We start from the raw sequence: 16,818 nt of genomic DNA on the forward strand, positions 1-16,818 counted from the left end.
GGAGGTTTGTTCTGCTCCATGATCTTGGTTTACTGCCCATTGCCTGCTCTTTCCAAAGCACCTGGGAAGGATTTCTCTACTGCTGCTGTTCCTCAATGGCAGCCTGCCAACACCCCGAGGCCCTCTCCTTCTTTCTGAGAACTCTCCGCTGGTTGCACAGTCTCTGCTTGACAAAATTAAATCCACTCGTAAAGATGAGGCATGCCAATCTTTTCTTCATTCGAGGTAATCAATCATTTCCTCTCTCTGCAAACACTTAGCCTTTGCTAGGAAAAACGATGAGCAAACCAGCAGCTGAATTCCAGGAACAGAGCCAATGGCCATCCTGATTTTGTGGCCAGGAAGTGTCTTGCAGATCACTGGCCCCTAACTTAAGATATGGCAACCTCAGGGAACGTGCAGCTACACAGTCTTTTCCATCTATACATCTCCAGTCACCTCTCCTTGATATAACTGCTTGCTGCATGAGTGTCCTTTCGTGGTACTTACTGGGTTACCTGCTGGGCCAGGTTCTCCTGCCAGTCCAGGCGATCCATTCTTCCCCTAGGTCAAAAGGAAGAAGATAAGGAGTGAAGTAAAATATACTATAATGAAAAATATCTACCTACTCTACAACAGAAGGGATTTCTTGAGCACTGTCCGGCCTCCTCTCCTCCTGGCACGCTACACAGTAAGGATCTCCTATTCTCAATTGACCCTATCGCTTTTGCATCCCTGACTGCATGGGCGATCCCATCTTAGGACAAAAAGTGAGATATGTGGAGCCCTTAGTCTGAAAACTGAGACTCCTTCTCCTCATCCCTATCGTATATTGGATCCTCCTGCATGGGTGGGTGTACCTCCTATGGCAGCTCCACATCACTAGTGCTCAGACAATCCTTTTTTGCCTGTTTTGGAGCTGCTCTTGGCAACTCCCAGATCAGTGTCAAAGTGCTCTGCACTGACTGACAGATTTCTCCAGATCCCCACCCCTTCTTGCATGAGTAAACTTCCTCTCTCCAGTGACTGATGTAGGGCCTGGAAATCACTCCTCTGAACGGCCTACCATCCTCTCAGGGTTTTATTATCTGAATCAGAGTCCTGGAGCCAGGCACTTACTTTCTAAGCTGCCCTTTAGGGGGAACGGAGAAAAAGACACGCTCCAAAGACTTGATGCATCTGACCTTCTTTTGACACCAGAAAACTTGGAATGAGTCAAATTATCCTTTAAAAGGACCTACTTTTTCTCCTCATTATTTATAAAAGGACATGAGCTAACCAACTAAACTGCCTAAACTTTGTTGAGATGAAATTCTGCACCCTGTACCTTTCTCCTCCCAACTCACCATGCAGAGGTGCTTTTCACTGCACTGGAGTTGACCACGAAAAACAGGCCTTTTACTGGCAATATTCAAAATCATACCTCATGCTCTTTATTAGAGAGGAAGTAAAGCAAATGAAGAACAAGAGAAACCGAAACTTTGCCCTCCAACATCCAAAAAAGGCATCTCTTCTCCAAAGGGACATGGCTTGGCTTAGAGTTATGATAATTTCTGTCTCCTAAAACCTTTTTATTCATTGCAAGTGTTGTGCAGGGTCACTACATGCTCATGAGCGATGCCAGCAGTGCAAGAATAATGAGATAAATTAGAAGTTAGACACAAGAGCTCTCCATATGTTCCTGCAATCTAATCTAAACTCCTACCGTCCCAGCTCCGAGGGACCTGCCATTCCAGTTCTTGGCACTGCTGGGTGAGTCAGCATTTTGTCCTGATCTTGCAACATGTCGTGTAGTCTATTTCGCTAGCGTGTTTCCCAGAAGGAAAAGAAACCACTCTTATTTCAACATACTGAAGATGTGCCCAGGTTCAGCAACTGAGACCAGCATTCAAATTTGGAAAAGCGTTTATTTTTAAGAGAGAATTAAAAAGCCCAGGAAAAGTAATTTCTCAGCCATCTCAACTAGCCCTTTCAGAAATGTCAAATAAATTGCCATTTCTCCACTTAAGATGTAATAAAACTCTACAGGTGCTCAAATAAAAAAGAAAAACTCTTTTCCTAAAACTAAGCTTTTCTGCGGAAGAAAAAGTAGAAGGCATGACAAAACGAATGGTTCATTTTTAAGTATCACAATTGGACCCCAAATATCTCAAACTAGGCACCTGCAACTAGTACCTACCTTTGAAAACCACATCCTGAGGCCATATGAGAAGTGAATGAAGTGTCAGAGGCAGGACTGGAAAATGAGCGCTTCTGACACTCCGGTCTTGGCAGAAACCATTAAACAACCCTTCCCGCTCCCGAATCAGCAATCATCACTATTTGGCACTCCTATTAGTCCACATTAGTATTCAGCAATCATGCTGATCTATCTTTCCCAAAGTAAGTAAAGGTATTTTAATCAAATACCACCTGCATCTTGTATAAAACTCTTATTCCAAAATAGAGGTGGATTCCAGGATATTTTCATTATACACAATGTACCCTTCAAAACCTGCTTGTCAAAAGAGAAAACTCACCGGCTGCCCTCTGAGTCCTCGAGGACCTTGTGGTCCTATGGGACCGGTATCACCCTAAAGGAAGAAATGTATTCTGGTGAGTAAGAAAGATCTGACACAGAGGCAAGTCAATTATCATCTTAAAAGGTGCCTGTTGAATTACTCTGCTGATGTATTAGCGAAAACAGATCAAAGAAAAGTTTCACTACTTCCGTCTAGTTATGTAGGAGGAAGACTAGCCTCTTGAATTTGAAAAGTCTGTCTCTCTCCAAATGCAGTGTGATTGCAAGGAGAACCCATTTGCATCAGGTTATCCCCAAGCTGGATTTCTCAGAGACAGAGATTCTCCAGCATTTCTCAAGAACTGACTACTTTGTTCTCTCTTGAACTAGGTTTCAAACCTGCTTCTATCTTTTCTGAGTGGTTCTGCTTGGTCTGTCTTCCACTTTACCTTGTAGTGGTACCATTTACTGCACAACATTCTGACAGTGATATAAGGGGTGCAGATGAGAAACTACCTCCCCAAGTCCCATGGCAATGGCATGTCAGCCACTTGGCGCATTGCTCAGCAGCTACTGCAGGATCCTGCCCAAGTTACGTTCTCCCAGGACTTTGTTCTGTGACTGCATTTGAAACGAGTAACGTCAGAGGACCTGTTTATACTGTCTTTCTTTCCTCTGAGAAGCAGTGTCTTATTCCATAGGTATTTCTCAGATTTCAGCGGTGCTATTTGTGCAATATGGTACAGCTCTTGTAGAGGAAGTGTGACAGAATCTGGCCCAACGGGACTTGGCTGGATGCAGCATGGCTCAGAGAGGCGTGTGGCAGAAAGCAGGCCTGTCGCTATGCAGCACAGCCTGTGATTCAAACAATAGTTTTCTCTGCTTCTTCAAAGATATAGCTGACATTTAAGTGTCAGCTGCAGAGCAGTGACAAAAGCCCTCTAATTCCTTGTTACTGTAATGAGCTTTGCACAAATCATTCCCTGTGCACTGCTGCAATAATTTACCCTTTATTGCAGTTTCTGCTCCTTTTTTTTTTTTTTTTTTTTTTTTAAGGCGGGGGGAACATTGTGAATGAAAAAATACTCATTTGTCAGGGAGCAGGGGATTAATTTCTGCTTGAAGTGGTACACTTACATCCTTCCCTGGTGGCCCCTCACGCCCAGCAGGACCTGTCGCACCTGGCTCCCCCTGCAATTCAGCAAAAAGGAAGGAGAAATCAACTCAAGGTCAGTGACAGACCAGTAACATCATCACAAATGGTGTGGGGTTTCGGCAATATTGGACTGAAGCTCCTAATTCTGCGGGGGCGTGAGAACTTTTAAAAGCCAACAGGAGCCTTGTACATCAGACATGACACACAGCTTATAAAAATAACTCAGGAGCATCTTCTGTAAGTGATGCACAAGATGGCGCACTGCTTTCCAGCGGAATATTAACTAGTGCTAGTGCAGTAATTGAAAATCACCAACGTACTCATGATGCAGAAACTATTTTAATGAGAAAGAGATGAGCAGAACCAGCATTGGATTATTCAGCTAAGCTCCTGCAAGTGGAGCATTTTCTTTCCCCATGGAAAGCCAGAATTAGGCAGAAGGACACTCAGGTTTGTATTCCACTTTCTATGCTGAGGAGCCTTTTGTGCTGCACTACCAACTCAGAACTGCAACGAGCCCAGCTTTTCATGCAGGACTTGAGTTTTGTGATTTATGACTCACAGGAAACTAAGCCAAAGGCCTAGCGACATTTCTATTCTCTTTTCTGTATGTTTTGTCTCTAAACGTACTCTGTATCACTAAGATGTTTTTTGGAGGAGATCTGATACTTGTCCTACAAGTGTTGTGGGGTTCCTCACCTTGTACTTCACCATTCGTACCAGTGGGATGAGGTATAGAAGCATCCTGTCAAACTTTCTTACAAAGAGACATCTCAAAGATCTACCAACTCACCTTACCTGGAAGCAGAACTTCAGGAGAGAGAATGAAGACAGATGCTATGATTTTATGCCACAGGTGCAGCCCACGAGGTAGCGGTTGAAAATAGCCAGGTTAAACATAGACCTGTCATCATTTTTTCTACAGCTTCAAAAAGACTATTGAGGATCAACTGTTTAATCAACATAATATTTCTCCAAAAGACCATCCTGTGTGCATAAAGGGCATCCTGTGTGCATAAAGGGCATAGTACTTACCCGGGGACCTGGGGGACCTGCATCTCCTCTCTGTCCTTTGAAACCCTATAAAAGAGAATGAAATCAATGACCACCCCAATGCGTGAAGCATTGAGAAAGCTTTAGCTTTAATGTGCACTTAATAACCTTCCAATTTTGCCTAAAATTACTAAGAACTGGCCACCAGGGAGCTGCCATGTCCCAGGGAATGATTAGGAAGGGCTGTGTCCCAGGGACACAAGAGACCTTTCCATAACTCCATAGGCTACAAGATCACAGTGTACATTTTCCTGGTGCGACTGGCCCATATATCATTTAGCCTGTCCCTGTCCCTTCAGAGAACACATAACAGTGCACAAGAATTACAGCTGTGACTTTCTGGTAAAAGAGGGGGTCATGTGTTTTTTGCCTTCACCTCTTGGTGAAGGACTTACTCTGCTTCAGCTTAGCCTTAGTGTGAAGGACTTAGAAATGCCTGTGTTTGTTTTCTACTGATTATTTATGTATTTAGTCCCAATGCCATCACTGTTCTCAGCCAAGCCACCTTTTTGGTTATACTTTTGCATCAATAAAGGACTCCATCTGCCCAACAAAAGCTTACAGGTCATGGTATAAGAGTTACTGCACTGAACACTTTAGAACGGCACCTACCGGTAAGCCTCTGGCACCCTCCTGGCCAGGCAGTCCTGGTTCTCCAGGTTTTCCCTACGGAAACAATCACATTCGTATCAACAGGAGTCTCAAGTTCATCTCTGTGCTGCTGAAAATTCTTTCCACTCTTCTCCCTTAGATGTAACAACACTGAGAACTATGTTTGCTTAGGGTTTCTGCAGCAAGGACTGTGTCCGAGTATGCAAGGAGGACAGTAGCAACAGAGACATGCTCATGGGTACCTCTACCAGTAGCGATGGGAACACAGCCGTTGAAGTTCAAAGAGCACTTGTGCCTTTGGACTTGCTGCTCCACGTACTGGTTTCCTTAACGACTGGGACTTGGCTCTTTACAGAACCACTAATGTCTATGCTGTGCTTTGACAAATCACATCAACATGTTAGCAAAGCCAGATACTGAAAGTGCATTCTTCTTATAACAAATATCGCTGAAGGGAATAACATTCTATGCCTGGTTTATTAGCACTTCCCTTTGGCTGGGCAACTTCCTGGTTCAGATTTTTCTCTCAGTAAATGCAAGTATAGATTAAATAGAGAAAATCAAATATAAAGTCCTCAGTCCTGGACAACAGAACAGTCACAGAGCATCCGAGGAATGGCTTCTTTGAAGACATCTCCTCTACGGTTTTTATCCCCCATAATCTTCTGCCAAAGAAATGGATCACAAGGTTTAATAGTACAAGACAACCTTATTTCTCTGTAATAGTTATTGTAGCTGTAAAAGTGGAATCACTAGGCTTTAGAGTATTTACGGTAGTTGTAAAAGTGGAATCACTAGGTTTTAGAATATTTATGGTAGCTGTAAACGTAAAAGAACAGTTTCCTCTCAAGATTTCTAGTGTGTGAATCTTATAAAATGCTCAAGACAATAGAGTCCTTCTGGTGTTAAAAAAAGACATGCAAACGGACTCCCTGGACCCCTAAGGAGTCCACAGATAGGCAGCTCCAAAAGCAATAACTGGATGCAGGCTCTAAAAGCCCGAGTGAAGCAGCTTTAAATTACATTACCGGTTCCCCAAGGGATCCTGGCTTGCCATCTTTGCCGTCATTTCCAGCAATGCCCTGCAAATGAAATGCAAAACATGGTTTAAGGATGGAGCTTATAAGAGGGATCAGTATGTTTTTGTCAGAGTGAAAACTTACAGTGACACTTGTGCTTCATCACGGTATACTTAAGTTTGCACAGTCCTCACTATTGCTATAGCTCAGCCATAAACCTCTCCTTGCCACACTATTGTGACAGCACAAACTGCCTCCCTTTCTAATACAGTTTCTCTAAGGGGTCTCCTTTTCCGCAAGGCAAGTACTCCAAAAGATTCTAAAAAAAGCATTCTAAAAACAGATTCTTAGCTGGTATAAATCATTATAATGTCATTATTTTTATTGAGCTAGACTGCTTTACAGTAGAAACAGCCCTGGCCTTATCCCCACAAGAAATAAAAACAAAGCAAAATGTTGTACTAACACATTTCCCAGAAGAAAAGAAATCAGATTCTATGGCCAAGATGCACTTCATCTTGAGTCAATGCGATGGAATTATTTCAACAGTGGATTCAGATAGAGACAATATTCCGGCCTATGAGTTCTTGTGCCCTTATAGTGGGAGCCCTTATGGCAGCTATTATGTCAAGGGACCTTGACAGGCTGGAGAAATGGGAAGAGAGGAACCTCATGAAGTTCACCAAAAGGGAGTAGAGTCCTGCACCTGGGAAGAAATAAACCCAGGCACCAGTACAGGCTTGGGGGCTGACCAGCTAGAAAGCTATTTTTCAGAGAAGGACCTGGGGGTCCTACTGGACCCCAAGCTGAACATGAGCCAGCAACAAGCCCTGTGGCAAAGAAGGTCAACAGTATCCTGGGCTGCATTAAAAAGAATATTTCTACTAGGCTGAGGGAGGTGATCCTTCTGCTCTACTCAGCACCGGTGAGACATGTCTGCAGTGCTGTGTTTCCAGTTCTGGGCTCCCCAGTACGAGAGACATGGACACGGTAAACCGAGTCCAGAATATCTCTCATATAAGGAGAGTCTGACACAGTTCACCTGAGAAGAGAAGGCTCAGGGGAATCTTATCCATGGGTATAAATGTGAAGGGAGGCTGTGAAGAGGGTAGGGCCACACTCTTCTCAGTGGTGCCGAGGGACAGGACTGGGAGGGAACCGGCACAAACTGAAACACAGGAAGTTCTATTTGGACATAGAAAACACTTCCTCACTGTGGGGTGGTTGAATGCTGGAATAAGTTTCCCAGAGGGGCTGCGAAGGCTCCATCCTTGGAGATGTTCAGAACTTGACTGGACATAGCCCTAGACAACCTGCCCCAGGTGACCCTGCTTGAGATGCAGGAGTGTTGCACAAGATAATCTCCAGAGGTCCTTGCCAACCCCAACAATTCTATGTGATTCTGCGTATTACTTGACTTTTGCGCTCTGAACAAGAGTATCTCTGCCAAAGAATGAGGAAGTGGATGCAGAACAGACCTATTTCATTTTGGTAATTAATACTTCACTTTAAAGTGGTCAAACACAGCATTCAAGCGGTTCTAGACAAAGGATATTATAGCATGAACGTGACAGGTACTGTTACAGATCATGCGCATTTTTCAAAGCACCTCCAAAACATCATCTGTTTGTTTTACATGCCCACACGTTTATAAATAATTTAATATGCTGAATGAGAAGGAGCTGACTTGTACTCACCGGAAGTCCAGGCACCCCTGGTGGTCCCTGTGGACCTGGAGGGCCATCTTTACCCTGAAAAGAAACCAGAAACACCGTGAGTCAGACAAGCTCTTCATACACTTCTACACTTCTGTCAGATGAAGACTTAGCAAATTTAGTGGTCAGAAGGAGGGAAAAGGGAGCACTGTGAGAACTGGGTCTTGCATCCTGCATCACACAGTGTACAAGGCTTCCCCGAAGTCACTCCTATTTAAACTGGAGGGTTTTCTTTTTACATGAAACATCCACTATTAGTTATAAGTTTTTACAAATGGAGAAACTACTAAAATCACTGGGAAGCTTTCTCTAAAGTTTAATTATGTTCAATACAGAGCGTTTACTTTCTTGCATGAAGGTGTCTAGCCAGGAAACAGAGGTTCTGTTTTTCACATCCATGGAGTCAGTGGTTATGAGAAGTGCCTAGCTGGTAGTCCTAAGAAAGAAATCCCCTCTAATTCTACCGGACTGGACAACAGCATCCAAGGTCTCTCATGCTATTTCAACCTTGATCATTCATTTGAAAAGGAAGTTCAGTCAGTCTGTGGCATCTCTGTTGAGAGTGCTCATTGATTTCACAATAGCCATCAGAAGGACCATCGCTGCTCACTGATAATGAAGTTTAGATTGAAATTAACGGGCGAAAGGTGCCCTGCTCATTAGGAAACCCTGCTCTAGAAATTAATCACATAATTACACAGCTCCAAACTGTTCCAGCTCAACAGCATGCATTACTCGAGCACGGCTCATCTTTTCCTCTTCAAACTGAAGTTAGCATCAACCAGATTCTGATCATATTAGCTGTCTCTTTAAGGGTTTTCTGACACATTACCATAAAATAACATGCAAACATCTTTCAGATAAAACAGTAATACAAAATTCTTCATAGACTTCTCAAAGGTTGCCTCTACACTAGTATTTTCAGTGGTGCCAGGGAATGTTCTCAGACCCTAGAATTTGAGCAGTCTGTGCCGTGACATCCTTCAAAAAGTCTATAGTTGGGTTTTGAGCATCCCCAGACATAGTTCGGGCATTAGCCTGGATCATGAAGCATCCTAACAGTTTAGATGCAGTCAACCTGTTCCAGAGGCTGACAGACATCAATAGCAAAGACAGGCCATTCAGCTGGCCTTATTGCCAGAGAAAAATCTGAGGCATCTTTAATGCACTAATACATACGCATCCAGCCCCTTGCTCTTCTCCCAGCTCCATACTGTCAATCTGCAATGATCTGAGAAACGGCAAGCATGTGTCCTGATTTACTGCTTCAGGCAATTTACTAGATGGAAGACAGGTACAAAACGCTCTTTAGAGAGTGGGCCCAGGGTGTTCTGAAGAGGTCACACAAACTGGACTTGATTCTGGCTGCTTTGGTGTTCCTTCTGGTGAGTAAACAAAACCGTAGGAACAGAGCAACCCGCTGCTATTTGTGTGGGTCCTAGCTACAGGTGCAGAGTTGCTTCACGTTGAATAACGTGGGGATCCTTCAAACAACATTACAATGGTTCCAATTTAGCTTTACTTTACAGAAGTAAAGCTAGGTAAAGGTAGTGGTTGAACATATAGCCTGTAGCTTACTGTATCTCCTGGGTTTCCTGCTGGTCCTATTAGCCCCGGTGCCCCATCTGGTCCCTAAATAAAGTAAAGCAGAAACAATGTGAATGATTGATGTATTTTGTATATTTGTCAGTGCACTCACTACCACAGATGGCAATACTGAAGTTTTCCTCATTTACTCATTTTAGCATTCATTCCTTTATTCATCACAGAAAAGCAGTGCCAACCTCTGCATAAAATCAGCCTCCAAAGCCAGAAATAGTCAAATATTTGAGCTCGGTCCTGGCCCTCCCTTCTGAAAATAGGGGATGATTAGGAAAAGCCAATCTTGTCACAAAAATAACTCTAAAGAACAGAAATGATGGGAGCAGTTTGAACCACACTCTGTGGAAGGCAAACTCTTGGAATCACGAGTCAATGCAGATAGAGGGAAAAGTCACAGCAAAAGCTCCAGAAAAGAAGATCTAGAGAAATATTGCATTTTGCTCTCCTTTGACAGGATCCGTTTTGCTTTGCCCATCTCCTTTCACCATGAGTACATTCAGAGGGTCTCACGGGACAATTTTAAGGGTTTTAATCTTACTAGAATAACAGCATGGCTGTGGCAGTAAACCTGTTTGCATTGCCAGTTTCTCCTAAAATAACGCTTCTCAAGATGAGATTGCAGGAAAGCAAATGACCACAAAGCAGGTCCAAGTGTTGTCCTAATGGCAAAGCATTCAGCAAACTTTAGGCACTGCTACCATCTGGAAACAGAATTTTAATCCAAGCCTCTTCTCTGGTGCCTCCTGTTGTTTAGTCAGTGCAATGCAAATGCAGCTTTGAAGACATCCTGCTGATCCCCAGAATAGACGAAGGCTGTACACCCGCAGGAGGACACAGCTGAATTGCACTGCAAGCAGCAATATGAGTAGCGACGACAGGGCAAAGGAGGCTTGGAAAGAAAAGCTCTTCATTAAGGAAAAGTCACAGCTCTTGGAGGGTGTAAAGTGGTGATACCGTGAGCCACTTATTTCAACCTTCCTTCTGCAATATCACACACCTTATGCCTTTTGAAACACAAAGACGCATAACCGTATTTGTGGAGAGAGCAGAGCTAGGTATGAGAAGGACTATGATGGAGAGGCACACATAGAAAAGGATTCTTAATTTAGAAGTAACCCACAGGTTATGAAAACTGGAGATAATCCAGTCTCACGTCACTGTGTATTAACTAAGAACCGAGAAACACAGTTATATCTGCTACTTGCAGACTGACAACTTATTCTGCATATAAGGAAAGACCTATATACATACTACAAAGCAGTCTCTGTGGAAGAGTTTTCATCAACATTGGCTTGTATAAGAGAGAGACTGAAGCTTAGCATCAATTTACAGAGTGAGCTGAAGCAATCAGTGAAAAGTGGCTGATGTATTAAATAGCAGTTATCATGAGCAGGGAATTCTATGACACTCAAGGGACCATTCGGAACCCACTGGAAAATGCAAATTCCAAGTGCAGGCAGGCGAGAACGGCCCTTTCTGCTGCATGCAGCTTGCAACAACCTTTATTAGTAAGGAAAATACAGCACCATCTCCTTTGCAATAGGTAACTTACAGGTGGACCAGGGTTTCCAGGAGGCCCTGAGAAGCCTGGCATTCCAGGATGGCCCTGCAAAAGGAAAACAGGTTTTCTCTATGCATTATTCACCTCTTTATTTATAGCTATATTAAATGGTTATCAGGCATTGTGAGGTAACATCAAAATAAGACAATACGTAGACAACTAGTTATGAAGATACTATGGGTTTTTAAATTAACACTTTGATTTTCAAAGCATTTTCATGCATTTTGGAAATAAACACAGTTATATTTAGGGTGTATTTTTTCTACTGTGTTTTTCACTGCATGCTAACAGCAGATGAGAAGAAACACTGTAGAATGAGACAAGGTAGGAGACCAAGCAGAGAACTAAAGCTGTTTAAAATATCTTAAAAGTCTCTTTGTAGGTGTTGGTTTGCACCCTGAGTTATCGGCTCAGCCCTTGGCAAAAGTTTGCTTTGATTTAGGTGGTTCTCCTCTCTCTTGAGGCATCTCAGTCTCTCCTAAAACAGGCCTTCCTTGCACCCATCTTCCAGGACTAATAGAAACACTAGCCTTTCCCAGTAAAGACTCATCTCCTGGATCTCATCTATGCATTAGCTGTGGAAACGAATGCAGGTTAGGTAATGTAGAGAACTGAATGCGTCCACTCTAGAAATGAGGAAACGGACCATAGGGGAATCTACCCAAACAATTGAAAGAAGGCTCTCGCTGTGGACGGGCAGGGGAGCCTGAGGAAGAGTGCTGTAGTTTCACTCAGGCTGTCCGTATGAAGTCTAGAGATGATGATGAGGGGCTCCCACCTTCCTCCTCTGCCTCCGGAAAGCATGTTCCTCTACCAACAACATGGCAGTTTTTGATGAAGAAGGAATCACAGTTACCGCACTGCTGGAAAGCACACACTTTTTACCTGCTCGCCTTTTTCTCCTGCAATTCCTGTTGTACCACGGTCTCCTTTAGCACCCTGGTAACAAATAAAGCCATTGAAAGTCGTTTAGATTCACTATCGTATCAGTCTTTTGACCATTTCGTAAAGCACTTGGACGCTGGTGCATAAAACACAGAAGCTAGGACTGAGTCCTGCTTGCTCTCCTCTTAAATTCTTCCCTAGACTTTCACTACTGATGTTGGAGCCAGAATACATGGCAAAAATGGTCTTTGATTAGATCAAGCATAGCCTTGTTTGTTTTGAGTTTTTTGAGGGAGCAGGCTGTTTTGTTTTGTTTTCTAATATCGTAGTCTCATGAACATGAAAAGGACCTACAAATCCTTAAAAATGCACAAGTGGTTAGGCATTGAACTACATGGGTCTCTTTGGTACGGAATTATCTAGCCCAGTGAAGGCATCCGCAGTATGAGGTAGTAATCCTCTCTGCCTTCAGGGACAACCGTGATTAAAAAAAGACATTTCAAAGTGCAGTCATAAAATTCACACTGAGAAAGTGCCTCTCTCTCTCACCCTCTACTAGCAGCAACGGAAGAGAGATAACTAACTTGGATCTAGATGTCCATATTATTAATGCTTAAACTTACACAAGCTGAATCTTACACTTACAGCAAAAAATATCAAGACGATGGGGAGCAAATTATGACCTGAACAATGCACAGGACACTAATGTGTAAGGCTGACCATGGAAGTGATACTCTGGCTCATTACATGACAGCTAGGAGACAAGCGGGGAAAGAAGGGATGCTATCTATCAATTCAAAGAGGCATAATTCATATTACTAGAAGGAATGAAACTGGTCACGTGGCTAGAGCAAGGATCTGCAGTTCCACTGTTGCACTTCAGAACGGTACCCAATACCAATTTTATGGTGTAGTTAAGGACCACATACCCCATTTTCAAAAGCACAGAGCTTGCTGGGTCTTTCATCCTTTAGGACCTTCCTAATACAATTGGAAAGGAGTGCAATGACTGTCTTTGTGCTTGCAGCTCCTTAGGGGTTTTAGAACAATTGCTTTTAACATTTGCAAACGCTGTGAATTCATCTCTTTGCTCAACAAAAGTTCAGATTTCTACCAATTATTTGATTAATACTATTCACATATGCACTTTAACCTTGATGCTATTTCAGCTAAACGCTCATCCTCGCTACCCAGCTCTCTGCTTTCTCCATACTATATAAGAGGGCAGCAGAAGACGAGGTATATCTCAGACTGCTTAGGATTTCTACCAGCTATTGTAGTCATGCGTTACTAGTTATTTTGCAAATTTTAGCCTAGAGCAGACTCTCATTTTGATCAATCTTATATTTACTTTTGAGATTCTACTTCTCCTCCCCCATAATTTTAATTGCAAGGTGTTAAAGGTTAATTTTAGGTGTTAAAGGTTAATTTAACCTTGCAAAGGTGTTGCAAGGTTAATTTTAATTGCAAGGCATAATTTTAATTCACTTCTGAATCAGTACCAGGTTGTTATACATGCTAGTAAGCGCAAATACAAAGATGTTAAAACAGAATATGTTGTTTTAGACTGTAGGCCAGGAATGCAGGGAAGTCTGGAGGGAAACCACCTATGCTTCATGATGAAAACACCTCATCTCTCCCTCCACTGATTGGTTTTGATTTATTTCATATTAGGCAGTTGTAAAGGTTTTGATTGTAACCAGGCACTAGCATTCTCAGCAGACTGATAACAGTTACTCATGGGAAACGCTGAAATGTTACGTTATTAAAATCCTTCAGACACTGCAGGTTTGATGTTTGTCTCTGTCCCTAGACTGTGAGGCAGAAGCATTGCAGTTGAAACGAGCTGTTCTTCCTATAGCATGTTTCAATGAACATTTACAGGCTGTGGATAAAGCATCCGTGGCAGATAATGTATTAGGAACCCAGCAGCCCACTACGTCACCCTTAATTTAAAGTCATTCAAGCATACAGGATTCAAACAGGAGAGGAACATGCAGAGCTGCTGCTGCTGAGGCTTTAATTTCTTCCTCACCTGATCTGAATGGAAACTCACCCTAGTCTTTAGCTCTCAAAAAAATCCCAGGGAATGAATTGCAACATCAAGAATAAAGCCCTTCAGGGTTTTTGTGAACAGAGGCATAGTATGACAAAGACTGCATTTAAGTGAAACACCGTTCATATGGGAAGCTGTGCAGTTCTAAGCACCTGTGACCAAATTTCACTCTAGTGAACTACCAGTACAGGGCCTGCCCAACAGGCAAGTCTTATCCCTTTATACAGGGATGGATGCCACCAAGATCCTGCTTCAGCCAGTGTGCTAACCAATCACAAGTAGATTTTGGTTAGGCAACTGAGAGAAAAACAACCAACCTTTGGGCCATCCAGCCCAGGTGGGCCTGCAGGACCTCTGGGACCAGCAACACCCTGCAATACAGAAGAGGTAGAGGTAAATACTAGTTTCTTGCTGATCAGAAAGGGAGAGTAAGTCAGCAATGACCCTTCACAGCTAGAACCGTGGAGTCGAAAGGTCTACCTTTATACTCAGCATTACAGACTGCTTTGTGCTCCAGCACAGGCTGTGTTGGTGGCATACAGTCCTGTTCACATAGGGCATCAGACAGGCTCATCAGCACAACATTATGTACCCCTAACTCTGTAGCTGGCTCTTTCCCAAATGGGCTACCCTTCAGGAAACGGCTTTGTTATTGCATTGTATCAGCGCCGGTTATTGTTGGAAATAAAAGATTTAGGGGGGAACCGTATGTAGAGTGTCACAAAAGCATTCAGTCTACAGGACTCTCCCTTCTGAACGAGCCTTGAACCAACCATGCTGAGGCCAGCATGGTACAACATCACCAAGATCCTGATTATGTGGAATAACATTCTCTCCGTGGCTTTTTACAGAAGTGATGGGTTTCCTGGAACAACGGTAAGCACCGCATTTTCCTCTCCCAAATTCCTCCTTGCAGCCCAAATCAGATACTTCCCATCTTAGTTTCTGTGTTCTATTCCCAAAAGGCAATGTTTTTCAATCAGAGTGGCAAGTTTTCAACCTCGATTAACAAAGGTATTAAGGTACCTAAAGTGCACTGAAATACATGTCTAAGTGTACTAGGAAAAAGGTAAAATCAAGATATTTCTCACAACTGCAATTCATGGACAATGAGCGATCAAGAACGCAAAAAACACACAAAAAGGGAGAGACATCCACTAGCATCACAGACGGCAAAAGTGAACCTGAGGCTGTAAGAAAAGGATTTCTAGGGCTGTGAATAACAAAGGATCTCTGGATAGGAGAAACTCAGCATTTTTCCTCTCCCCCAGGTCTCACTCCCCACTAAAAAGTTTAAGGGATTATTTTCACTATGTATCACTTATTAAGAGTCCTTATCCACCTTCCTTCTTTTCAAATCCTCTGCAAAATTTATGCCTCTGAAACAGCAGTTCCTCCCAACTCTTCCCCTCAGGCATCCTTGTAGCCAACAGAAAATCCATACAATGATCACTGAGCTTTCAGGAGTGCACTCCACTCACTCCTCAGTCACTGTTTTCTCTTTTCCCTCACACACCATTACCATTTCTCATTCTGAATAAGAAGCATGACTGAAAAACTCCTTCTGAGTTGTCTGGTATCTCCTAGAGTGCAGGAGATGGCTGGGAAAAGTAGTATTTTGTAGCTCCTAAATTCCATGCTGTTCTGGGAAGCAGTAGGTCTAATCCACGGAGCTTTGAACTTCAGAAGTGCAGAACAAATCCACCACTTCTACCTCTCACGTCTGCTGAGGCTCAGACCAGGTCAGAGGGAAAAAACACTAATACCAGTACCTGGGTTCTTCCAGCACAGAAAAAGCCATCCAAGGATACTTATGCTACCAAAAACAAGGCATAGAGAGCCTAGCAGAAGCTGAAATCCAGTTCACTGACCCCACAGATGTCTATAAAGGATTCAGTGCTTTGCTGTTGCAAAAGAAAGCAACCATGTAAAAATATTATAAGAAAAACAGGTTAAACCTCATCCAAGGCATGGCCATACTTTCTAGCTCTCTTACCATTTTACCATCCTGGCCATCTCTACCTGGTGTTCCTCGGAGACCTTTATCACCTTTGAAACCTGGAATGCCTGGTAGTCCTGGTGGGCCAGGGGGACAGTCACTGCACACATCCTAGGAGAGAAGAGTAACGTTGAGAACTAAACGAACAATAGATTGAGGGCCTCTAGCACTGCAGATCCCAGCATTAATACAGGAATGTGGTGCTAGAAGCCCAGCCTATAGGCCTTTGCATTTTGACCATACTGGGGAGGATGTGGGTTACTTTGACTTGTAGAACTGAGGTCAAGGTAGCATGAAGCATAGCAAGGGTCAGCTCTGAGTTCACACAGGCTCCCATAAGGAATTTCTTACCAGCTGTGATGGACAACTCGTCATCCTACCTCATCATCCAAGCTCAAGAAACAAAGGAAAAGCTCTTCCTAACCAGGAAGAGAGGCTTTTTTTTTTTTTTTTTGGCCAAACAGCAAGACTACAAAGAACAGCTTTGTTTCTAAGCTGCAAGTCTACTATGAAACTGTGTCTGCACCAGTCTGAAAGAGTTGAGTTATGGCTCAGAGGGCAGATTGTTAGGCAAAACCCAGGTACAGCATAATGTCAGAAAGGGTGTTTCAGCAGGGAGGCTACATTCATCCACTGGAGTACATGAAGACCAAATATCTTAGTATCTTGGTCAGATTTTGT

General features: G+C 43.1%; 1 protein-coding gene across 4 annotated transcripts in view; it reads right to left on the reverse strand.

The window, feature by feature from the left end:
- Positions 1-16,818, reverse strand: part of COL22A1 (collagen type XXII alpha 1 chain) — a 237,521-nt gene that overhangs the window by 12,864 nt on the left and 207,839 nt on the right. For all 4 annotated transcript variants that reach the window (XM_068933389.1, XM_068933387.1, XM_068933388.1 and 1 more), the window contains 12 exons: positions 16,135-16,248; positions 14,456-14,509; positions 12,083-12,136; positions 11,189-11,242; positions 9,613-9,666; positions 8,017-8,070; positions 6,329-6,382; positions 5,301-5,354; positions 4,671-4,715; positions 3,617-3,670; positions 2,499-2,552; positions 490-543 (listed from right to left, as the gene is read on the reverse strand). In XM_068933389.1, the coding sequence (XP_068789490.1) occupies positions 490-543; positions 2,499-2,552; positions 3,617-3,670; positions 4,671-4,715; positions 5,301-5,354; positions 6,329-6,382; positions 8,017-8,070; positions 9,613-9,666; positions 11,189-11,242; positions 12,083-12,136; positions 14,456-14,509; positions 16,135-16,248 (699 nt within the window). The remainder of the gene's footprint in view (positions 1-489; positions 544-2,498; positions 2,553-3,616; positions 3,671-4,670; positions 4,716-5,300; positions 5,355-6,328; positions 6,383-8,016; positions 8,071-9,612; positions 9,667-11,188; positions 11,243-12,082; positions 12,137-14,455; positions 14,510-16,134; positions 16,249-16,818) is intronic.

The sequence above is a fragment of the Struthio camelus genome, chromosome 2 (assembly GCF_040807025.1).
Source record: "Struthio camelus isolate bStrCam1 chromosome 2, bStrCam1.hap1, whole genome shotgun sequence".
Lineage (NCBI taxonomy): Eukaryota > Metazoa > Chordata > Aves > Struthioniformes > Struthionidae > Struthio > Struthio camelus.